General features: G+C 48.4%; 2 protein-coding genes across 8 annotated transcripts in view; one reads left to right on the top strand and one right to left on the bottom strand.

Moving 5' to 3' along the window:
* Positions 1 to 12,294, bottom strand: part of hmbsb (hydroxymethylbilane synthase, b) — a 34,667-nt gene extending 22,373 nt beyond the window's left edge. Inside the window, exons 1-3 of one of the 2 annotated variants that reach the window (XM_087976293.1) lie at positions 12,189 to 12,294; positions 4,094 to 4,156; positions 879 to 951 (exon numbers count right to left, since the gene is read on the bottom strand). In XM_087976293.1, coding sequence (XP_087832419.1) covers positions 879 to 951; positions 4,094 to 4,156; positions 12,189 to 12,203 — 151 coding nt within the window. In that variant the 5' untranslated portion in view covers positions 12,204 to 12,294. Of the gene's footprint in view, positions 1 to 878; positions 952 to 4,093; positions 4,157 to 7,647; positions 7,793 to 12,188 lie in introns of those variants that run through there. The other variant, XM_043677762.2, reaches the window with a different exon arrangement.
* An 86-nt stretch (positions 12,295 to 12,380) lies between these two features.
* LOC122540862 (uncharacterized) overlaps positions 12,381 to 24,396 on the top strand; it is a 32,536-nt gene continuing 20,520 nt past the window's right edge. The window contains exons 1-5 of one of the 6 annotated variants that reach the window (XM_087976289.1): positions 12,381 to 12,503; positions 13,877 to 13,937; positions 16,631 to 16,771; positions 20,911 to 20,982; positions 21,550 to 21,643. In XM_087976289.1, the coding sequence (XP_087832415.1) occupies positions 13,891 to 13,937; positions 16,631 to 16,771; positions 20,911 to 20,982; positions 21,550 to 21,643 (354 nt within the window). In that variant the 5' untranslated portion in view covers positions 12,381 to 12,503; positions 13,877 to 13,890. Of the gene's footprint in view, positions 12,504 to 13,274; positions 13,480 to 13,876; positions 13,938 to 16,630; positions 16,772 to 20,910; positions 20,983 to 21,546; positions 21,644 to 24,396 lie in introns of those variants that run through there. The other 5 variants (XM_087976287.1, XM_087976288.1, XM_087976292.1 and 2 more) reach the window with 5 other exon arrangements.

Raw genomic sequence — 24,396 nt, 5'->3', positions numbered from 1 at the left:
CACATAGCAAAAATGAAACCACCCCTCTCAAAGGTTATAGATTCTCAGACTCTATTGGAGCTTTTAAAGCTGGGACGGAGACTGATGCTGGACAAGAGTATCAATCAACAGATGGGGCACAGTTTTGATGAGTGAAGGAACAGGTATCTTTTTGCTGTTTTCGATACTATGTTTTAGGGTCTAATTTATCCACTCACCAAAAAATGTCAATATGATCCCTTCATCCTTTTTAAACTGTTGCTTTTATAGTTTCTTAGGGAAGGCAACAGCCTAGAGGTATTATCACAAGACCCATTAATCCAGAGACCCTGGCAATGTTCTGGTATCCTGTGTTCAATCCCACAATAGCAAGTGGTGGAATTTCAATTCCAGAAATCTGGAATTTGGAAAAACTGATTTGCCTTTAGGGAAGCAAACTGCATCCTGAGGCGGTCTGCCTACATGCGACTCCAGACGCACAGCAATATGGCTGGTTCTGCAAAGTCCTCTAGCCAGTTAGGGATGGGTAATAAATGCTGGTCTAGACAGTGATGCCCACAATCCATGAAGGGAGACAGTGAGGACTGCAAATGCTGGAGATCAGAGTCGAAGAGTGTGGTGCTGGAAAAGCACAACCAATCAGGCAGCATCTGAGGAGCAGGAGAATTGACGTTTCAAGCATTCCTGATAAAGAGCTTTTACTTGAAACATTGACTCATCTGCTCCTTGGATGCTGCCTGACCAGCTGTGCTTTTCCAGCACCATGTAATTCTTGAAAGGTATGTATAGTTTTCCCTCATTCAGTCTGGGTTTCCAACCATAATTATCAACCCAACTATGTGAATTGTATCCTCCATATCAGGATATTTTCCCTGATTCCCCAAGCAACCAGTACTTACTGATTTCAAGTTCCGTGTTTGGATAACATTGCTTCAGCATGTCTGTCACGAAGCCAGTCTGAGTCCGAGCAAGCTGGGAAAAGCAAAACACAGATCAATCAGATTTCTCTCTCTCACACACACACACACACACCTCACACACACACACACACACACACACCTCACACACACACACACACACACACACACACACACACACAATCTGCCTGAGTTGAGAAACCAACAGGCACATCCATTTCTGCACATGGGGCAGCTTTTCGCTCTGAGACAACAAACCACATTTAGGGACTGGCAACATGAAAGCACCACCATTTTCTTGGGGAAGTAATGACAGATTGTGGGTGTCAGGGACATCAACCTCCCGAGAATGAATGAACGTAAGCTCCAAGTTAGACTTAAAAAGGAGCTGCACTTACTGCTGCAAGGACCATTGTCTAAGTCAGAGTACCGTTAAGCATAACACTGGATTATACTCTTTTACGTTGAGATTGAATAGGGGAAATATGAAGTAACATTTTCCAGTTTTTTTGGGATGCTGTCAAAGAGCAAAGGGACAAAAGCTGTAAATTAGGTGAAGCTGTCACCGTGATGATGCTAAACTAAATCAGTTATACAGTCATAGAGCTGTACAGCATGGAAACAGACCCTTCGGTCCAACCCGTCCATGCCGACCAGATATCCCAACCCAATCTAGTCCCACCTGCCAGCACCCGGCCCATATCCCTCCAAACCCTTCCTATTCATATATCCATCCAGATGTCTTTTAAATATTGTAATTGTACCAGCCTCCACCACTTCCTCTGGCAGCTCATTCCATACATGTACCACCCTCTGTGTGAAAAAGTCTCTTTTATATTTTTCCCCTCTCACCCTAAACCTATGCTCTCTAGTTCTGGAATCCCCCACCTCAGGGAAAAGACCTTATTTACCCTATCTATGACCCTCATGATTTTATAATCCTTTGGAAGGTCACCCCTCAGCCTCTGACACTCCAGGGAAAACAGCCCCAGCCTATTCAACCTCGCCTTATAGCTCAAATTCTCCAACCCTGGCAACATCCTTGTAAATCTTTTCTGAACCCTTTCACATTTCACAACATCTTTCCAATAGGAAGGAGACCAGAACTGTACACTTTATTCCAAAAGTGGCCTAACCGATGTCCTCTACAGCCACAACATGACCTCCCAACTCCTGTACTCAATACTCTGTTCAATAAAGGAAAGGATATCAAACACCTTCTTCACTATCCTATTTACCTGCGACTCCACTTTCAAGGAGCTATGAACCTGCACCCCAAGGTCTCTTTGTTCAGCAACACTCCCTAGGACCTTACCATTAAGTGTATAAGTCCTCCTCTGATTTGCTTTTCCAAAATACAGCACTTCACATTTATCTAAATTAAACTCCATCTGCCACTCCTCAGCCCATTGGCTCATCTGATTGAGATCCCATTGTAAACCAAAGTAACCTTCTTCGCTGTCCACCCACACCTCCAATTTTGGTGTCATCTGCAAACTTACTAACTATACCTCCTATGTTCACATCCAAATCATTTTATATAAATGACGAAAAGTTGTGGACCCAGCACTAATCTTGATGCACACACTGGTCACAGGCCTCCAGTCTGAAAAGCAACCCTCCACCACCACCCTCTGTCTTCTACCTTCAAGCCAGTTCTGTATCTAAATGGCTAGTTCTCCCTGGATTCCATGAGATCTAACCTTCCGAGGAGGAACCTTGTCAAACACCTTACTGAAGTCCATATAGATCACGTCCACCGCTCTGCCCTCATCAATCCTCTTTGGTACTTCTTCAAAAAATTCAATCAAATTCATGAGACATGAATTCCCACGCACAAAGTCATGTTGACTATCCTTAATCAGTTCCTGCCTTTCCAAATGTATGTAAATCCTGTCCCTCAGGATTCCCTCCAACAACTTGCCCACTACTGATGTCAGGCTCACCGGTCTATAGTTCCCTGGCTTTTCCCTACCGCCTTTCTTAAAGAATGGCACCACATTAGCCAACCTCCAGTCTTCTGGCACATAAAGTGCAACTATTGATGATACAAATGTCTCAGCAAGTCTATGCATCCTGGGTAACTATCGTGATCACTGAGTTTAATATTTGCAGTGGTTTCCAGTACAGTGATGAGCTGAGTGTGTTCTGTGAAACAGGAGTGGCAGTGAGAGATGGGGTGGCAGATCTCTGGCGCCAGGATACTCTGGGTCTACTCCGTGCCTCACACTGCAGCAGACAGGGAAAGAAGCATGTGTTTGATGTCAGATTAAGAAAAGTGAAACAGCTATTATGCATGTGTAGATATTCCCGCTGAAACTTCTAAAGTAGCATTTCAGGAGTCATTGATGGGAGAATTCCCAGAACAAAGACACTTATCTGCTTGGTCCATCTGCCCCGCTCTGGGTTTTATCATGTTATGCCCCCTCCCACAATTCTCGCCACAGTGACTCAGCTACAAACTGACAGAGTTCTGCTGATCTGGATAAGTGACAAGGATAAAGGAGCAACCCAGTACCCTCACACACACTGTCCCTGCTGATTAAAGTGTCACGAAACGACACGACCAGCTATCCTTAGTAGCCACACACGCAGATGACAAGCAACATGAGTTCGACTGGGACAACACTACTATTATAGGACAAGCCAAACAGAGAACAGCCAGGGAATTCCTAGAGGCATGGCACTCATCCACAGATTCAATCAATAAGCACATCGACCTGGACCCAATATACCGACCACTGCAACGGACAGCTGGAACTGACAACCGGAAGCGGCAGATTCAAACCACTACAAATGCCGGAGGAAAGATCACAGAAGCGCTTCACATGAGGCTCCCAAGCACTGAGGATGTCACCTAGACAGGGGACGAAACGTCTGCAACACAAATTCCCAGCTCGGCGAACAGAACCACAACAATGAGCACCCGAGCTACAAATCTTCTCACAAACTTTGATTAAAGTGTCAATCCACACATTTAAGCTATTGTGCTGCACATTGAAAATGTCTTTAAGGTAAAGATTGTGAGCCCACAAAAACATATTCAGTATTGAAATAAAACCTTAACCTTTGGGGGAAAAGCAAATCAAAGGACTCTGAAAAAGGTTTTTAACAAAGAAAACCAGCAGTGGATAGAATTCAGCATAGCTGATCTTCAATTGGCTGGAAAATTTTTCAGATACAAGTTTATAACTTACCTGGCTCTTTCTTGTTCCAACTCGGATGATTCTAGAAGAGTTCTCATTGTGAGCAGCAGAGTTCTAGATAAGACAGTACGAAAGAAATGACAAACTCATTGATGACCAAAACAACCCAACTTCTTAACATGTGCAGCTGTGATGCCAACACTTCACTGTGAAGACCTAATGCTATCAACAAGCTGCTTAAAAGGCAAAAGCTGGGAACCCATTTCTGAATTTTAGATTTACTGGGAAGGTGATTCCACTACACACAATGTCAGGCCATACAAAATACAGTCACCTTTAACTCAGTATTTAGTCATGGGATGTAAATGGGTGTGAGGCAGAAGTTGTACATTTCAATTAACGACAAGCCTGAAAATAGTGCTGCTCCACATTGACCAGCATCTTAAATAATTACCTTATTGTTCTGTCTACCTCTCTGCATTATTTCGGGGTATTCAATAGAGTAATGGTAATGTCACTGGACAAGTCATCCAGAAGTTTCAAGACTAGATGACTCTTTATCAGAGCTGAAGAGTCATCTAGACACGAAATGTTACTTGCTTTCGCTCCATGGATGCTTTCTGATCCACTGTGATCTCCAGCATTTTTTTGTTTTCAGTACAGATTCCAGCATCTGCAGTAATTTGCTCCTACTAAGTAATCCATAGGCTCAATTTGAATTCAAACTAAATTTTAAAAAGCTCAAATCTGGAATGGAACAATTAGTCACGATGACAATGATCATGAAGTTAACTTGAATTGTCATTTAAAATCAATTTGATTTAATACCTTTTTAAGGAAAGGAATCTATCATTTCCTGATCTGGGCTACAGGTGACTCCAGACCTACAACAATGTGGTTGACTCTGAACTATCCTTTGAAATGGCTGAACAAGCCACTCAGCTCAACAGCAATTACCGATGGGCAATGCCAGAAATGCCCATATCCCAGGAAAGAAAACAAATTAATCTAGTAATTCTTCTGTTTAATATTGGGATTAAATCCCAGATTTAATGCAAAGGTTCCTGGGGACAGGATTCCACCCATCTAACTGTAAAACAAGACAGACTGGATAATTATAATTAACATGCAGACTCAAACCTCATTGCAGTGAGCTGCTATCATGCTGGAACATAGTATGACCCTATTGCCAATCTGAGTCTAGCTAAAACTAACATTTCCCATGTTCAGCTTTTCTTTACTGACGTTGGCACTATCCTTTATTCCTTGATTTTTAAAAAAGTTTTTATAGAAGTCTACAGATCACAATTTTGATCCGTAGACAATCCATCCAAAACAAGCTTTCTTGGACTCTTCATGTGCACGCACTGGTTACAAAGCCCCAACAACTTCTCTTCTTCCTCAGGCAGCTGAGATGTGGCATGATGGCAAATACCCTTGCCAACTTTTCTAGGTGCGCCATCGAGAGCATTTTGTCTGGATGTATCATGACCTGGTATGACAACTGTACCACTCAAGATTGGAGATGGTTACAGCGAGTGGCGATCTCCACCCGGACAATCACAAAGGCCAACCTCCCATCTCTACAATCCATCTACCAGGCCCGTTGTCAAGGAAAGGCCGCCAGCATTCTCAAAGATCCATCCCACCCTGGCAATGTTTTTCTACAACTTCTACCATCAGGGAGAAGGTACAGCAGCCCTGAACCGGCTCCAGCCGGTTTCAAAACAGTTGCTATTGTACTGTTGTTAGAATACTGAATGGACTCAAACTCTTAACATTCGCCTGTACCTGTGTTTTTGCCGCAGTTTACCTATTATTTACTTAATGGTGATCTGCCTGTACTGCTCACAAGACAAAGCTTTTCACTGTGCCTCAGTACATGTGACAATAAATTCAATTCAACTCAACAAACTCAAGACCAAGCCTACAACAAGGGCAGAAAATTCCAACCTTTTCAAACTTTTCCTAGATTTGCTGAGTGCCAGTTTAAAATGGTTAGCATTCTCGGCTCTTCAGCACTGGAACATAGAAACATACAATGTCTACAGTTTGGAAGAAGGCCATTCAGCACATCAAGTCCATACTGACTGTTCAATGAACATTTCACCCAAATCCAATCCTTACCCTATCCCTGTAACCTTGCATTTCCCATGGCCAATTTACCTAAGCTTTGGACTGAGGGAGGAGCACCCAGAGGAAACCCACACAGACACCAAGAGAATGTGCAAACTCCACACAGATAGGGTGGAATTGAACCCAGGTCCTGGGTGCTGTGAGGCAGCAGTGCTAACCACTGAGCCACTGTACTACCCACGACATTCAACCTGTGACACACTTTAATCAACTGCTAAGGGAATGCCGCGTGATTACAGGCACCAACTTTCAGATCATATGTTAAACAACGTGTCTCTTAGCTCAGAAGCAGGGAAACGATTGCATGTCTTTATGGAGAATGGGGGAAATTGTGCTCTCAGTCTGTCCAATTTTTATCCTTTAGCTAACATCCAGATCAAATCAATTGCAGATACTTCCCAATTTCAGTTTGTGGAATTTTAATATGTATAGATTGACTGCTACATTTAGCCATAAAACAAACAATTCAAAAGTAATCTATCAATTTTATCTGAAAGATTACATTGTTTACATCACAGGAGGTGGCCATTCTACTCATCATGAAAAGCATAACCCAAATGTCCAGCTCTCCTGGTCCTGAGCCTTGTATTTTCCACATCTTCTTAAAGGGGCTTGCCTTAGCCGGTCCATGTGGCTAAACACAGCATGCTGGCTACTCGCTGCATGATGTAATTCTCCCAATCTATCGCCTCACAATGTTTAAACTGTTTCAATCTAACTGCCAATTCCCCAGTCCAATAAAATATCAAAACCTTTTTGAAATGCAATCTTATATCTAGCCTTCTTTGCTGCAGTAGAAATAACCATATTAACCCAACATCACTGCAGTTTTTCATTCGAAGCGACATCCCATCAATCGATACGATAGACAATGTGGGACTTTCACAAGCTTTCTATAAACTCAGTACTTAAGCTGGGCTTATACAATGACATGAATGCAATTTGTTCTTTCTCTCACTGGTCTAAACATTAGTGTACACTATAATTTCACTCTCTTTTCAATCTGGATCTTTATATCCCTATTTATAAAGCTCAAAATACCATCGTACTTATAAGATGACAGCATTTGTATCTACTTCTTGACTAAATATTTGCACCCTTTACCCTCACCATCAGACAGAATCCTCCCTTTCAACTAATATTTCCATTCATCCAAAATGTGCAGCATCTATGAGATTAGCTTATGTCTTTGATGGCAAACTCTTGGTAAATCTTCCATAAATGCAGCAGCTTGTTAGAAAAAAAGAAAGCTTTCTTTAAAACAAACTCAAAATTACCACCAGCATTTTCATTGAATGACTTTATAAAAATCATTGACATTGTTTTAATGCTAAATACATGAAACAGAATGAGACAAAGAGCTGCATAACATACAGCATACTGCTCATACTCTTCAATCTTCCTCCAAAACATTACCCAAATCCTCAAATGGTAATTGCACAATATTTCATTCCTGCTGCAAAACTCACCCAATGATTCACCAACATTTTGCAGCGCTCTGTTTCCTTAAAGTTCCTGAGATCTCCAACTGCACGCTCAGAATTTTGGTCAAAGTGTGTGCCTTTATTTCATGCCTATCCCAATGACAATCCTCCTCCCCTCCCACCTGCCCAGCCCTCCGATCCCTGGCTTCAATGTGGCTCAAAAGATAATAACGCAGATGGCAATGAACCTGATAGAAAGTGACAAATAAGTTGCAGCTAATGGAGTGGGTGGGGAAGCAGGGGATATATCTACCATTCAGTAGCTCAACACAAACAAAGTGAGTTGAACAATGACCCTCTGGTCTACTACTTATAGCAGTCTCTAAACAGGGGTGCATTGACCAGTGAATGTGACACTGCAAGGGATGAAAGGGGTGGGAGGAAGAAAAGTTGGGGGGGAGGGGAGGGAAACATGAAGGGGGAAGAGAAACATGGGGGCGGAAGCGAAGCATGTGAGGGGGGGAGAAACGTGGGAGGTAAGAGAAACGGGGTGGTGAATGGGGGTAAAGGCAATGTGGGGGGGAACAACATTGGGGATTGAGATGTGTGGGGGGGGGAGATGTGTGGGGGGGGAGATGTGTGGGGGGGGGGAGACGTGTGGGGGGGGAGAGACGTGTGGGGGGGGAGAGACGTGTGGGGGGGGAGAGACGTGTGGGGGGGAGAGACGTGTGGGGGGGGAGAGACGTGTGGGGGGGGAGAGACGTGTGGGGGGGGAGAGACGTGTGGGGGGGGAGAGACGTGTGGGGGGGGAGAGACGTGTGGGGGGGGAGAGACGTGTGGGGGGGGAGAGACGTGTGGGGGGGGAGAGACGTGTGGGGGGGGAGAGACGTGTGGGGGGGGAGAGACGTGTGGGGGGGGAGAGACGTGTGGGGGGGGAGAGACGTGTGGGGGGGGAGAGACGTGTGGGGGGGGAGAGACGTGTGGGGGGGGAGAGACGTGTGGGGGGGGAGAGACGTGTGGGGGGGGAGAGACGTGTGGGGGGGGAGAGACGTGTGGGGGGGGAGAGACGTGTGGGGGGGGAGAGACGTGTGGGGGGGGAGAGACGTGTGGGGGGGGAGAGACGTGTGGGGGGGGAGAGACGTGTGGGGGGGGAGAGACGTGTGGGGGGGGAGAGACGTGTGGGGGGGGAGAGACGTGTGGGGGGGGAGAGACGTGTGGGGGGGGAGAGACGTGTGGGGGGGGAGAGACGTGTGGGGGGGGAGAGACGTGTGGGGGGGGAGAGACGTGTGGGGGGGGAGAGACGTGTGGGGGGGGAGAGACGTGTGGGGGGGGAGAGACGTGTGGGGGGGGAGAGACGTGTGGGGGGGGAGAGACGTGTGGGGGGGGAGAGACGTGTGGGGGGGGAGAGACGTGTGGGGGGGGAGAGACGTGTGGGGGGGGAGAGACGTGTGGGGGGGGAGAGACGTGTGGGGGGGGAGAGACGTGTGGGGGGGGAGAGACGTGTGGGGGGGGAGAGACGTGTGGGGGGGGAGAGACGTGTGGGGGGGGAGAGACGTGTGGGGGGGGAGAGACGTGTGGGGGGGGAGAGACGTGTGGGGGGGGAGAGACGTGTGGGGGGGGAGAGACGTGTGGGGGGGGAGAGACGTGTGGGGGGGGAGAGACGTGTGGGGGGGGAGAGACGTGTGGGGGGGGAGAGACGTGTGGGGGGGGAGAGACGTGTGGGGGGGGAGAGACGTGTGGGGGGGGAGAGACGTGTGGGGGGGGAGAGACGTGTGGGGGGGGAGAGACGTGTGGGGGGGGAGAGACGTGTGGGGGGGGAGAGACGTGTGGGGGGGGAGAGACGTGTGGGGGGGGAGAGACGTGTGGGGGGGGAGAGACGTGTGGGGGGGGAGAGACGTGTGGGGGGGGAGAGACGTGTGGGGGGGGAGAGACGTGTGGGGGGGGAGAGACGTGTGGGGGGGGAGAGACGTGTGGGGGGGGAGAGACGTGTGGGGGGGGAGAGACGTGTGGGGGGGGAGAGACGTGTGGGGGGGGAGAGACGTGTGGGGGGGGAGAGACGTGTGGGGGGGGAGAGACGTGTGGGGGGGGAGAGACGTGTGGGGGGGGAGAGACGTGTGGGGGGGGAGAGACGTGTGGGGGGGGAGAGACGTGTGGGGGGGGAGAGACGTGTGGGGGGGGAGAGACGTGTGGGGGGGGAGAGACGTGTGGGGGGGGAGAGACGTGTGGGGGGGGAGAGACGTGTGGGGGGGGAGAGACGTGTGGGGGGGGAGAGACGTGTGGGGGGGGAGAGACGTGTGGGGGGGGAGAGACGTGTGGGGGGGGAGAGACGTGTGGGGGGGGAGAGACGTGTGGGGGGGGAGAGACGTGTGGGGGGGGAGAGACGTGTGGGGGGGGAGAGACGTGTGGGGGGGGAGAGACGTGTGGGGGGGGAGAGACGTGTGGGGGGGGAGAGACGTGTGGGGGGGGAGAGACGTGTGGGGGGGGAGAGACGTGTGGGGGGGGAGAGACGTGTGGGGGGGGAGAGACGTGTGGGGGGGGAGAGACGTGTGGGGGGGGAGAGACGTGTGGGGGGGGAGAGACGTGTGGGGGGGGAGAGACGTGTGGGGGGGGAGAGACGTGTGGGGGGGGAGAGACGTGTGGGGGGGGAGAGACGTGTGGGGGGGGGAGGACGTGTGGGGGGGGAGAGACGTGTGGGGGGGGAGAGACGTGTGGGGGGGGAGAGACGTGTGGGGGGGGAGAGACGTGTGGGGGGGGAGAGACGTGTGGGGGGGGAGAGACGTGTGGGGGGGGAGAGACGTGTGGGGGGGGAGAGACGTGTGGGGGGGGAGAGACGTGTGGGGGGGGAGAGACGTGTGGGGGGGGAGAGACGTGTGGGGGGGGAGACACGTGTGGGGGGGGAGACACGTGTGGGGGGGGAGAACGTGTGGGGGGGAGAGACGTGTGGGGGGGAGAGACGTGTGGGGGGGGAGAGACGTGTGGGGGGGGGAAGAGACGTGTGGGGGGGGAGAGACGTGTGGGGGGGAGAGACGTGTGGGGGGGGAGAGACGTGTGGGGGGGGGAGAGACGTGTGGGGGGGGAGAGACGTGTGGGGGGGGAGAGACGTGTGGGGGGGAGAGACGTGTGGGGGGGGAGAGACGTGTGGGGGGGGAGAGACGTGTGGGGGGGGGAGAGACGTGTGGGGGGGGAGAGACGTGTGGGGGGGGAGAGACGTGTGGGGGGGGAGAGACGTGTGGGGGGGGAGAGACGTGTGGGGGGGGAGAGACGTGTGGGGGGGGAGAGACGTGTGGGGGGGGAGAGACGTGTGGGGGGGGGAGAGACGTGTGGGGGGGGAGAGACGTGTGGGGGGAGAGACGTGTGGGGGGGGAGAGACGTGTGGGGGGGGGGAGAGACGTGTGGGGGGGAGAGACGTGTGGGGGGGGAGAGACGTGTGGGGGGAGAGACGTGTGGGGGGGGGAGACGTGTGGGGGGGGAGAGACGTGTGGGGGGGGAGAGACGTGTGGGGGGGGAGAGACGTGTGGGGGGGGAGAGACGTGTGGGGGGGGAGAGACGTGTGGGGGGGAGAGACGTGTGGGGGGGGAGAGACGTGTGGGGGGGGAGAGACGTGTGGGGGGGAGAGACGTGTGGGGGGGAGAGACGTGTGGGGGGGAGAGACGTGTGGGGGGGGAGAGACGTGTGGGGGGGGAGAGACGTGTGGGGGGGAGAGACGTGTGGGGGGGGGAGAGACGTGTGGGGGGGGGGGAGAGACGTGTGGGGGGGGGAGAGACGTGTGGGGGGGGGAGAGACGTGTGGGGGGGAGAGACGTGTGGGGGGGGAGAGACGTGTGGGGGGGGAGAGACGTGTGGGGGGGGAGAGACGTGTGGGGGGGGAGAGACGTGTGGGGGGGAGAGACGTGTGGGGGGGGAGAGACGTGTGGGGGGAGAGACGTGTGGGGGGGGAGAGACGTGTGGGGGGGGAGAGACGTGTGGGGGGGGAGAGACGTGTGGGGGGGGAGAGACGTGTGGGGGGGGGGAGAGACGTGTGGGGGGGGAGAGACGTGTGGGGGGGGAGAGACGTGTGGGGGGGGAGAGACGTGTGGGGGGGGAGAGACGTGTGGGGGGGGAGAGACGTGTGGGGGGGGAGAGACGTGTGGGGGGGGAGAGACGTGTGGGGGGGGGAGAGACGTGTGGGGGGGGAGAGACGTGTGGGGGGGGGAGAGACGTGTGGGGGGGGAGAGACGTGTGGGGGGGGAGAGACGTGTGGGGGGGGGGAGAGACGTGTGGGGGGGGAGAGACGTGTGGGGGGGGGAGACGTGTGGGGGGGGAGACGTGTGGGGGGGAGACGTGTGGGGGGGGAGACGTGTGGGGGGGGAGACGTGTGGGGGGGGAGAGACGTGGGGGGGGGGAAGAGACGTGTGGGGGGGGAGAGACGTGTGGGGGGGGAGGTGTGGGGGGGAGAGACGTGTGGGGGGGGAGGTGTGGGGGGTGGGGGGGGGGAGGGATTGGTTGATGGGGAAAGAGCTTCCGGGAACGGGTGAGTAGATCCAGCTTTGTTTGGGGGAAAGAGGGAGACTCAGTCACCCCCTCCCACTGTCAGTGTGTCCCACTCACCCGGGTCCCGGACATGGCGCTGGCGGGACACCGGCCACCGACGCCTTGTCCGTTAGCGCCCGCTCCTGAGCGCCGCCATCTTCCAGCGGGATCTACGCATGCGTGCTCCCCGGGGAGGGGCATGACCGGAACTGTGTCCAGGCCCCGCCCCTTCCGGTCAGTGAGACCGCCAATCGCGGCCGGAGGGGCGGGGTCATGGGTAATGGCCGCTGGGCGCAGAGCCGGGGCCGCTCTCAGTCACGGTCACACCATTAACTCATTCCTGCCTCAGGGGAGGCCCGAGGCTTTACCCCGGAGCATGGGAACCTGATCCAGGTGAGCGCCCCGCCACCGGCCCCGCCCCCGGCCCCCGGCACCGCCCCCCCCGGCCCCCGGCACCGCCCCCCCCGCCACCGGCCCCCGGCCCCGCCCCCGGCCCCGCCCCCCGCCACCGGCCCCCGCCCCCGGCCCCGCCCCCCGGCCCCCGGCCCCGCCCCCTACCCCCCTGCCCCGGCCCCGCCCCCCCAGCCCCGCCCCCCCCAGCCCCCGGGCCCGACCTCGCCCCGCCCCCCCCGGCCCCCGCCCCGGGTGATGGAGGCCGGCCCGGGGGTGCTCGGACTGCGGGACCCTGCTGAGGGGGAGGGGGAACAGGCCCTTCGGCCCATTGAGTGGACACCCACCCATCGCTAACCCAGCCAGACCTGCACATCCCTGGACAGTGGGAGGAGACCCCCCCACCCCAGGTTATAGTCCAGAGCACAGCCCCTTCACCAGGTGGAATCGAACCCGTGTCCCTGCTGCTATGGGGCCGCATTGCTGACCACAGCCACCCCATAACATTGGATCAGGGCTCTGGAGGATGTCCGGGTTGAGAGAGGTTGACACAGCCTGCAGCCAACATTGGGCAGTGGTGGGTTGGCATGCTCGCAGCTTGTGATAGGAATTGAAGCTTTTTGCTTCATTCTGGAAGAGATGGCAGCTCATGTTAGACAGTGCAGAGACACTGGGGTTGAGAGTGTGGTGCTGGAAAAACACAGCAGATCAAGCAGCGTCTGAGGAGCAGGAGAATCGATGTTTCGGGCAGAAGACCTTCATCAGGAAAAGGGCTCGTGAAGGGCTTATACCCGAAACATCGATTCTCCTGCTTCTCGGATGCTACCTGACCTGCTGGTCTTTTCCAGCACCACACTCAGGACTCTGCTCTCCAGTCTTCATTTTCTCCCAGTGCAGAGACACTGCAAGAACTGAGTGATTTGGAGCTGGGCTTCAACACCATGTGTGGAAGTGGATCCACTGTCCGTGATTGTCACAGGTAAATGATGGTGTTGTCGAGGAATCTGGGGTGGAGAGATGCACTGGAGAGCAGCTGGTGTTAGGGTGACAAATCCTGTTTGAAGTTTTAGACTGGACCCAAACTGAGGTAGTGCCATGGGAAATATTGAATAAATTGACTAGGTTATCTGACGTGTCTTGTTCCGCCATCAATACAATGTGTGAGTGTGACAATGTATTGTAAAAGCTGGCTGCATGTGAGAACAAAATTTAAAAGAAGGAGGTTCACTGTTACTTTCTCACAACAACTAAGGTGTGCCATAAATGCTGTCATTGTCAGGGGCATCCATTACATGTGAATCAGTATTTAAAAGGATTATGCTGTGTTGTGAATTTTTTTTTAGTTAATTAGTTAATCTGGTATTTGTTTCCACTAGGGTAACTGTGATTCATGGCATCTTTTAAAACTGAGAAAAACTGGACTGATCTACAGGAAAGGTAAAGTAAGTGTTTAAATAAAACAAAGATATTGTACATGTTTGAAATACAATCAAGAAGCTATGGAGAAACTCAGCAGGTCTGGCAGAAGCTGTGGAGAGAATAACTGAGTTATCATTGAGTTGAATACAACTTCCCCAAACAAGATTATTTCAGAGTACAATGAGACCTTGAGCAAATGATCCAGTAAACCAATGAATACCAGATGGCATTTAACTTAGCTGTGTTGCATTTTAGTAAGGCAAATACACTTAATGGTAAAGTCCTGGGGAGTGTTGCTGGACAGAGACCTTGGGCTTCAGGGTCATAGTTTCTTGGAAGTGGAGTCACAGGTAGACAGGGTGGGGAAGAAGATGTTTGATATGCTTGCCTTTGTTGGTCAGTGCATTAGGTATAGGAGTTGGGATGTCATTTTGTTGCTGTACAGGACATTGGTTAGGCAGCTTCTGAAATACTGCCATCAATTCTGGTCTCTGTGTCATTGGAAAGACGTCGTTAGACTTAAAAAGATGCGGAAAAGGTTTACGAGGATGTTGCCAGGATTGGAGGGTTTGAGCTATAGGAAGAGGCTAAATAGGCTGGGGCTATTTTCCCTGGAGCAGCGGAGGCTGAGGGGTGACCTTATAGAGTTTTATAAAATCATGAGGGGCATTGATAGGGTGAATAGCCAAGGTCTTTCCCCAGGGAAGGGGAGTCCAATCTGTCAGTTGTCAGATTTGCTAAGTATTTTCAGCACTTTGTTTTGACTTCACAAAAGAGTGCAGTGTGTAGAATGGAAAATAATTCACTGAAACATCAATGGCAGTAATGGTCCATGGCACATTGCTTCGTCTGACTGTAATCAGCATAGAGGAGAAAGTGTGGACTGCAGATGCTGGAGAGTCAGAGGGCTTATGCCCGAGACATAGACACTTCTGGTCCTCAGATGCTGCCTGGCCTACTATGCTTTTCCAGCACCCCCCCCCTTTTCATCTCAGTAATCAGCATATGTCTGGAGAGGGTTTGTGTTGTGAGCTTCCTCAAAAATATTCCAGTTCCCCAACTCCCATTGGGAGACAGAGGCACACTCTCCATCCTATCCTCCTCCTCTTTCTCATCTCTGCGGGCTAAGTGCAGCTTATTGTGAAGCTGGAATTTTGTCCTGTATACCAGCAATCTTGTAGATGGCCTGACTATCTTGGACCGTGGCAGGAATATGAGTCGGGCAACACTGTGTATTCCATAATTTAAATCCCTCATTTCTATATAAACAACTTAAAAAAAGAAGGAACTTCCATTGTACAAGTAATCCATTCACACTATTAGTTGGAAAAGTTAAATATTTGTTTATTTGGTTCGATGCCTCCATTACAGATCCAATTCTTTTTAGTGACTTGGAAATTTTAATGTCATTTAGTGGTTAGTTGTAATTTTTAATCTGATGAGGTCTGTGGGACACCACCAGTTTTCTTTTTTACTTGAACTAAAAAAGAAAAACATAAGTCCAGCGCAATCTGTGGAAAAAGACACAGAATTCATGTTTTGAGTCTGGTTCTGAAGAAGAAGGATCATACTGAACTCAACGTTATCTGCCTCTCTCTCATTACAGATGCTGTCGGGCTTGCTGAGGTTCTCCAGCATGTTTTCTTTTATTTTGGAGTTTCAGTATCCATATTACTTTGCTTTTATTTGAACAATCTTTTCACCAGTCCTTTCTTTTCAAAGTGCTTCATTTTGCTCACTTGCTATCTTGACATTTAATTGACTGCCATATTTAGTTTCCTGCAGAAATTAAACATTATAAAATGTTGTCATTACTGCTTTTTGCTTCTTGCAACGTAACCTTGAACCAACACAGACCCAACAACTGCTAATAGTAAGGGAAAAGACAGTGCCTCACCATTATGAGGGGAAGGAGCATCAGTGCCTGATAAAGCTCCTCTCTTTGCCTGCTACTCCTTGCTTTAGGTCACAAGGAGAGTGTACTGCAATGACCAATTCTATAGGCCTTTCTGATATTGAATGCTAAGAGGTTCAGTGAACTCTTGCAGTTTGCAATTATTTTGTGAATCTCTCAGCAATGTTGGGAAGAAATATCTGATCTGGAACATCCTCAGACCTTCAAAATATTCTGTTCCTTTAGATCTTAAAATTGACTTTTCCTTCTGATTGCATTTTCACTCATAATTATTTATTGAAGCTGTTTGTGGCAACTTGGTTATTTCTTTTTGAGAAAACATTTACATTTTCGTAGCACCTTTCACAACCTCAGGATGTGACAAATTATTTTGCAGCCAATCAAATACTTTTTTGAAGAGATGACTGCTGTAATATAGGATACACAGAAGCCAGTTTGTGGGTAGCAATGCCACTTCAACGTGAACTTAATAACCAGATAATATCTATCTTGGTGTTGGTTGATGGAGAAATGTCAGCTATGCCATTAGAGAGAACTCCCTGCTATTTAAACAGCACCTTGGAATCTTTTATGTCCACTTGAGCGGGCAGATAGGACCTACATTTTATATCCCATCTTATGGTGCAACACAGCATTGTGACTCCATTGGCAATGTTAGCCTACATTTTGTGCACAAGTGTTTTAGTTTGGGACTCCAATCCATGACCTGACTTGCGGAGTATGCTATCAGTGAGTTTAGACTCTTCAGGCTGTAATCCTGGACCAGGCTCTGAACAGATTGTCTATTTATCGGCAGTTTGAATCGTGTTCGACAGCAGCTCGGTCTGATTCCACGGGCAGAATGGGATAACTTTGTGCCTAGTGAACCTCCGCTTCGTGTTTGTTTAACCAGTCAGTGTGACAGATGGATGGCGCACACCCCATCAAACCTGCCCGGGTAAGCTCTTCTCAAATACTTACAGGAAATCTATGGAGAGAAAACAGAGTTAATGTTTCGACACTTAGCAGTTTTTTCCTGTGGAACAAAAGAATAAGAGGAGGCCATTCAGCCCTTCAGACCTGCCCAGCTATTTTAGATCATCCCTGATCACCTCCGTGAAGATATTTATCTCACTATCTCCATGTTCATTAATGTCATTAGTTTCCAGAACCTATCATTTTGTCTTGAGTCTTCTGATTAATTAAGCTGCACAGTCCTTTTGCAGAGAATTCCAGAGATTTACTGCCTTTTAAGTGAAAAAATTGCATGATGGTTCATTGGTTAGCACTGCTGCCTCACAGCACCAGGGACCTGGCTTCAATTCCATCCTAAGGCGACTGTGTGGAGTTTGCACATTCTCCCCATGTCTGCGTGGATTTCCTCCGGGTGCTCCGGTTTCCTCCCACAGTCCAAAGATGTGCAGGTCAGGTGAATTGGCCATGCTAAATTGTCCATAGTGTTAGGTGGATTAGTCAGAGGATAATGGGTCTGAGTGGGTTACTCTTCGGAGGGTCAGTGTGGATTTGTTGGGCTGAAGGACCTGTTTCCACACTGTAAGGAATCTTAATCATTCTTCCCGTGTCTACATGGGTTTTCTCCAGTTGCTCCGGTTTCCTCCCACAGTCCAAAGATTTGATGGATTGGTCGTGCTAAATTGCCTATAGTCCGGGCATCTGCAGGATAGGTGGAAATGCAGGGTTACAGGGAAAGGGTAGGGGATTGGGTTTGGATGGTTGAAATGGACTTGATGGGCCAAATGGTTTAGGGATTCTGAGATTCTATTTCTTCTTAAATGCTCTACCCTTGTCCTGAGACTCTGTCCCCTGGTTCTTGACAGCAACCACAGAGACCATCATCCATATATACATTCTATCCTGCTTTCTAAGAATTTTGAAATTTTAAATGAGGTCGCCTCTCATTCTTTTAAAAGTCCCAGACTCCTAAATCTCTCCTCAAGACAATCCTGCCATCCTAAGATTTCATCTGATGAACCTCTGTTGCACTCCATCTATAACAATTATATATTTCCTTGTACAAGGAATCCAGAACTGTCCCCAATAATCCAGATGAGTTCTCTGGAAATGAAGCCCAGTCTACCAGTACTTTACAATTTCTCACTCCAACTTGATGCGACCTTTAGTGACTCATGGACAAAGACACCCAGATCCCTCAGGAATTCCCAACAGGATTGATCTTTTACAAATCCAGGTTGACTCTGCATAATGTTGCCATTCAGTTATCATTTCCTTTTATAATAGATTCTAACATTGTCCCAGCTGCCGGTGTCAAGCTCATACTTGTCCTTAGTAGCAGTAGTCTGTTCATCTCTGTTCTCATTCTTTCTCCCTCCTTAAATAGCAGGATTACATTTACCACCTTCCAGTTTGCAGGTTACAGAATCATGAAATCATAGAACCCACCAGAGCATGCACTGTCTATTATTACCTCCTTCAACACTCTGGGATAAAACTTATCTGGTCCAGGAGATTTATCAACCCTCCATCCTGATAACTTTTCAAGTGCTACCTCCTTACATTTTGCTCTTCACTTCCACAAGTAACTGATCGAGGATTGGTTGACTGGCAGAAGGCAGAAAGTGGAAATAATGGGGTCTTTTTCAGGATGACTAGTAGAGCTCTGCAGGGTCCAGTGCTGGGATCGCAACTATCCATGTTATCCATTATTAATCTGGACGAAGAAACTGAGGGTATTATTGCTAAGTCTGTAGATTACACAAAGATAACTGGAGGGACAGGTAGAGTTGAGAAGGCAGGGAGGCTGCAGAAGGACTTGGACCGGCTAGGAGAGTGGGCAATACAATATGGCAAAGTGAGGTTTTGCACCTTGGTAAGAAGAATAGAGGCGCAGACTATATTCTAAACAAGGAAAGGCTTCAGAAACCTGAAGCTCAAAGGGCCTTAGGAGTCCTAGTTCAAGATTCAGTTAAAGTTAACATGCAGGTTCAGTTGGCAGTTAGGAAGGCAAATACAGTATTAGCATTCATTTTGAGAGGGCTAGAATATGAGAGCAGGGATGAATTGCTGAGGCTGTAACAGGCTCTGGTCAGCCCGCTTTGGAGTACTGAGAGCAGTTTTGGGCCTTGTTATTAGGGAAGGATCTGCTGGAGTTGGAGGGGTCCAGGAGACGTTTATAAGAATGATCTCTGGGATGAAGGGCTTGTTATATGAGGAGAAGTTGAAGACTCTGGGTATGTACTCAGTGGAGATTAGAAGGATGAGGGGGAATCTGATTGAAATTTACAGAATACTGAGAGGCCTGATAGAGTCAACTTGGAGAAGATGTTTCCACCAGTAGGAGAGACTAGGACCTGAGGGCACAGCCTCAGAGTGAAGGGGACGATCCTTTAGAACTGAAATAAGGAGGAATTTTTCACTCAGAGGTAGGTAAATCTATAAAACTCATTGCTGCAGAGCGCTGTGGAGGCCAAGTCATTGAGTGTATTTAAGACAGAGATAGATAGTTTCTTGATTAGCAAGAGGATCAAGGGTTACATGGAGAAGGCAGGAGGATGAAGTTGAGAAACATACCAGCCATGATAGAATGGTGGGGCAGACTATGGCCCGAATGGCCTAATTCTGCTCCAGTATGTTATGTTCTAAGTTGCTTGATCACCTTTTATGTTTCCTGGAGATCTTCTGTCTTCTTTTGCGACCCAAAACATGAACTCTGTTTCTCACTTCACAGATACTGTCAGACGTGCTGAGGTTCTCCAGCAATTTAACGTTTTGTTTCAGATTTCCAGCAAAGTACGATGCTTATTTTCTCTGCCATTTGCCTGCCTCTTCACTATAAAGTCTCCTATCACCACCTGTAACGTGTTCATGTTTATCCTTGTTATCTTATTCCTTTCATATATTGAGACATTTATGTTCCATTACAACCTGCATTCATATTCTCTTCTCCCTTTCTGAACCTTTCTCTCAGCCCTACTTGGCTGTCAGTGCATCAGGCTCGTCACTGTAAAGCCACTTCCGTTGTTCTAATGCAATCCTGAACTTCTTTCATTAACAGTGGTTGATTCTCCTTTCCCTTTAGATTAGATCTAAGATCTAGATTAGATTCCCTACAGCATGGAAACAAGCCCTTTGGCCCAACCACTCCACATCAACCCTCCAAAGATTTGCCCACCCAGACTCATTTCCTTTTGACTAATGCACCTAACACTATGGGCAATTTAGCATGGCCAATCCACTCTAACGTGCACATCTTTTGGACTGTGGAAGGAAACCCACGCAGACACTGGGGAGAATGTGCAAACTCCACACAGAGAGTCGCCCAAGGCCAGAATTGAACCCGGGTCCCTGGCGCTGTGTGGTAGCAGTGCTGACCAATGAGCCACTTGTCCTTCAGATGAATGTGTATTTGTTGTAGACCTTGTAGTATTTCTTCAAATGTCAGCCATTGAGGAACAGACTACATTATCTAAGTTATTGAATGTTTTGGGTGAATTCTCTCATTCGAAGAAAAGTCCACCTCCACTATCCAATCATTTTACTGTTTTGAACAGTACTTCATTTTGTATAATCAAAGGAATACACATCAAAATTATGTAGTGTTTCATCCAGTGACAACGCATTAGGAATCTGCAAGTGCAACATCACTGATAGAACATATAACAATACAGCGCAGTACAGGCCCTTCGGCCCTCAATGTTGCACTGACCAGTGGAACCAATCTGAAGCCCTACGTTATTCCATTCTTGGCCATATGTTTATCCATATAGACCACATCAACCTACCCTCATCCACCTGTTTGGTTACCATCTCAAAGAGCTCTATAAGGTTCCTTTTAAAGAAACCTGAAGAAAGCTCGATATGTCCATGAATGTAGAAGAAATGAGATCCAGAACTGCTGCCAGGCATCCTCATGGTACTCTGGAACAGTCTCGTAATTGGTGGCTTTCTGGTCAGTCCCACTCCTCTCTGCTCCTGCCCTGTTCCTCCCCGGCCCTTACCCCCTCCCTGTACCTCCTCCCTCTGTGTTGTGGGATGTTGTATACAGATGCTTTCTTGGAATTAGCTGGGTGATCATTTCCTCGTCTGCACTAATTTGCTGACTCAGGCTCTTGATTACAGGCTCCACACCAATGTCAGACGGGTTCCCCAGCGAGAGGCTCCCCCACTGTTCTCTGGAAAGACCAATGGCAAGTAAGTGGAATGAGCACTTGGTTTAAATTAATAAGAAAATGCTATTAAAATAATAGCAAACTATGAGAAGATTTTGCATAAAATAAGATTTATTACCTATAGCACCTTCTTAAAATGTTTGGCCTCGGTCACAGAAGGAAATATTTTAAGCCCTATGTGTCATAGCTGCTACTACACTGTTTTTGTATAAGTACATTTCTAAATTACCCAGTGTATCTCTGGATAAAACCTTACTCTCTCCTCTACTATTGACCTTACCTGAATCTAGAAACACCAGCATGACTGTCTCTCTGACCTGTGTAATATTCAGAATGGCTAAAGTATGTGACATCAAATGAATAACATCACAGCTATCACTTTGGATGGAATGTGACAGCATTTTGCAATCCCACAAACAGCAGTGAAATAAATGATTAGTTAATCAGTTTTTGTTGGCATTTGGTCAGGAAGGAATGCTAGAATTTTTGTCACAGTTGATATGAATGCATTATTATTCTAATGCCGGGCTGTTTAATGACGATGTACAGTCTCAACGGTTTGTTGACCATGGATCTATCCTTCAAGCAGAAAAGAAGCTCTGAGGAAGCAGCCACTTGGTAAACATAAACGTTCCAGTGTTCCGGATGCTGCCATGATTATCTCCTCTGATCTCCCATTGGAGGTATGAATCCACCAGAGCAATTTTGACATTTATTTCTGTCTGTATTCTGAAAGCATTATGTTGCTTTTTATTTTCTCAGAGAGGAGCTTTATAATTCCAGTGCTGTCTTCTTTACCAGGCCCTTTCAGCCCATCATATCTGGCCATCAATTTTAATCCCATTTCCCAGCACCCAGATTGCAATCTTTCAGTTTACAGCATTTCAGATGCAGATCACATTTTTTTTTTGAGTTCTTGTCAAAAAGCTTAAGGATGAAAGAAAAAGCTTATTTCTGTATAACCTGAGAATCTGGTAAAATGCTTTACTGCCAGTGAACTCAAGTTGGACAATCCCTCTGTGCTACTCTGCTCTTATTATTGTTTCTGCTGTTATTTGTACTGTTGGGGCATTGACTTCTGCACTTTAAAGGGGTATCAACCTAACCTTTGTTTAATTTTAACATAACGGGCTGCATTTGAAATATGGAGAGTGTACTGTGGGAGCTTGTGATTGGGTCTTAGAGTCATAGTGTCATAGAGATGTACAGCATGGAAACAGACCCTTCGGTCCAACCCGTCCATGCTGACCAGATATCCCAACCCAATCTAGTCCCACCTGCCAGCACTCGGCCCATATTCCTCCAAACCCTTCCTATTCATATACCCATCCAAATGCCTCTTAAATGTTGCAATTGTACCAGCCTCCACCACTTCCTCTGGCAGTTCATTCCATACACGTACCACCCTCTGTGTGAAAACGTTGCCCTGTAGGTCTCTTTTATATCTTTCCCCTCTCACCCTAAACCTATGTCCTCTAGTTCTGGACTCCCCAACCCCAGGGAAAAGACTTTGCCTATTTATCCTATCCATGCCCCTCATAATTTTGTAAACCTCTATAAGGTCACCCCTCAGCCTCCGACGTTCCAGGGAAAACAGCCCCAGCCTGTTCAGCCTCTCCTATAGCTCAGATCCTCTAACCCTGGCAACATCCTTGTAAATCTTTTCTGAACCCTTTCAAGTTTCACAACATCTTTCCTATAGGAAGGAGACCAGAATTGCACGCAATATTCCAACAGTGGCCTAATGAATGTCCTGTACAGCCGCAACATGACCTCCCAACTCCTGGACTCAATACTCTGACCAATAAAGGAAAGCATACCAAACGCCTTCTTCACTATCCTATCTACTTGCGACTCCACTTTCAAGGAGCTATGAACTTGTACTCCAAAGTCTCTTTGTAAAGCAACACTCCCTAGGACCTTACCATTAAGTGTATAAGTCCTGCTAAGATTTGCTTTTCCAAAATGCAGCACCTCGCATTTTTCTGAATTAAACTCCATCTGCCACTTCTCAGCTCGTTGGCTCATCTGGTCCAGATCCTGTTGTAATCTGAGGTAACCTTCTTCGCTGTCCACTACACCTCCAATTTTGGTGTTATCTGCAAATTTACTAACTGTACCTCTTATGCTCACATCCAAATCATTTATGTAAATGACAAAAAGTAGAGGGCCCAGCACCGATCCTTGTGGCATTGTGACTGACAGTATTTGAGTTAATGCAGATCCAAATACAGAAGGGATTTCAAGTCAGCCTGACTTCAGATTCCAGCAAAAATATTTCGAAGTATTTCTAAGTTGATCTTCCTGAAGTTAGTATGTTCAAGATGTTTGGGATATAGGGAGAGGCTGAATAGGCTGGGACTATTTTCCCTGGAGCGTTGGAGGCTGAAGGGTGACCTTATAGAGGTTTATAAAATCATGAGGGACATGCATACAGTCAATACTCAAAGTCTTCTCCCCAGGGTAGTGGACATAGGTTTAAGGTAAGAGGGGAAAGATTTAAAAGGGACCTGAGGGGCAATGTTTTCACGCAGAGGGTGGTGCATGTTTGGAATGAGCTGCCAGAGGAAGTGGTGGGGGATGGTACAATTACAACATTTAAAAGGCATCTGGATGGGTATATGAATAGGAAGGTTTTAGAGGGATATGGGCCAAATGTTGGCAAATAGAACTAAATTAATTTAAGATATCTGGTCAGCATGGACGAGTTGGACCAAAGTGCTGTATGTGTCTTTAACTCTGACTCTCAGTCTTGAAATTATGATCACTTTTGTGATGTAGGAAACACCATAGCTTACCTGCTAACAATATTCTGCTTTATTGAGGTTGTTGAAAGGATATACTTTCCTAGCTTAGCAGACAGAACTTCCAGATCATCTTCCGATTTTGCAATTTTTTATATCCTGCTGACAAGGCCTCAGTTTTAAAATCACATCTGATAGTGCAGTTCTTGAGTGAGACTTGACCCAGAAACCTCTGAGTGGTGAGAATGCTGCTACTGAGCCACAGCTGACATCTGGTTCTTATGTTTACTCTGTTCAGTGCCAGTTATTTACCACAAAGGTTAACACCTGCATTAAAATAGAGCACAGAGAAATTTAGCAAAGATTCATTAAGTATTTGTGCAAGAGCAGCCCTGACTGTAATTTGCCGCCCATGAAGTTTATGAAAATAAAACTAATCTTTGGAGTTGTGCACAAAATGTGAAAGGTGGCCAGAAATTATACTAGGTTCAGTACTTCAGACAGATTCAGTGAACGCACGATCTGTGCTTCAGTGGAGGCTATGCAGAGTACAGATTGTAATGCTAATTCTGTGTGCAGAATTGGTGAAGATGTCATATATAACTAAATTCTAAAGTAGCTTGGCTTTATTTGGCCTGTTCAGGATCACACCGGGCCATTAGGAGCAAGTGAAAACCATTTGGCCGCTTGAG

The sequence above is a fragment of the Chiloscyllium plagiosum genome, unplaced genomic scaffold (assembly GCF_037043375.1).
Source record: "Chiloscyllium plagiosum isolate Xiang-an unplaced genomic scaffold, Cpla_swu_hap1 HiC_scaffold_29, whole genome shotgun sequence".
NCBI lineage: Eukaryota > Metazoa > Chordata > Chondrichthyes > Orectolobiformes > Hemiscylliidae > Chiloscyllium > Chiloscyllium plagiosum.
This window is presented reverse-complemented; position numbering and strand designations above follow the sequence as displayed.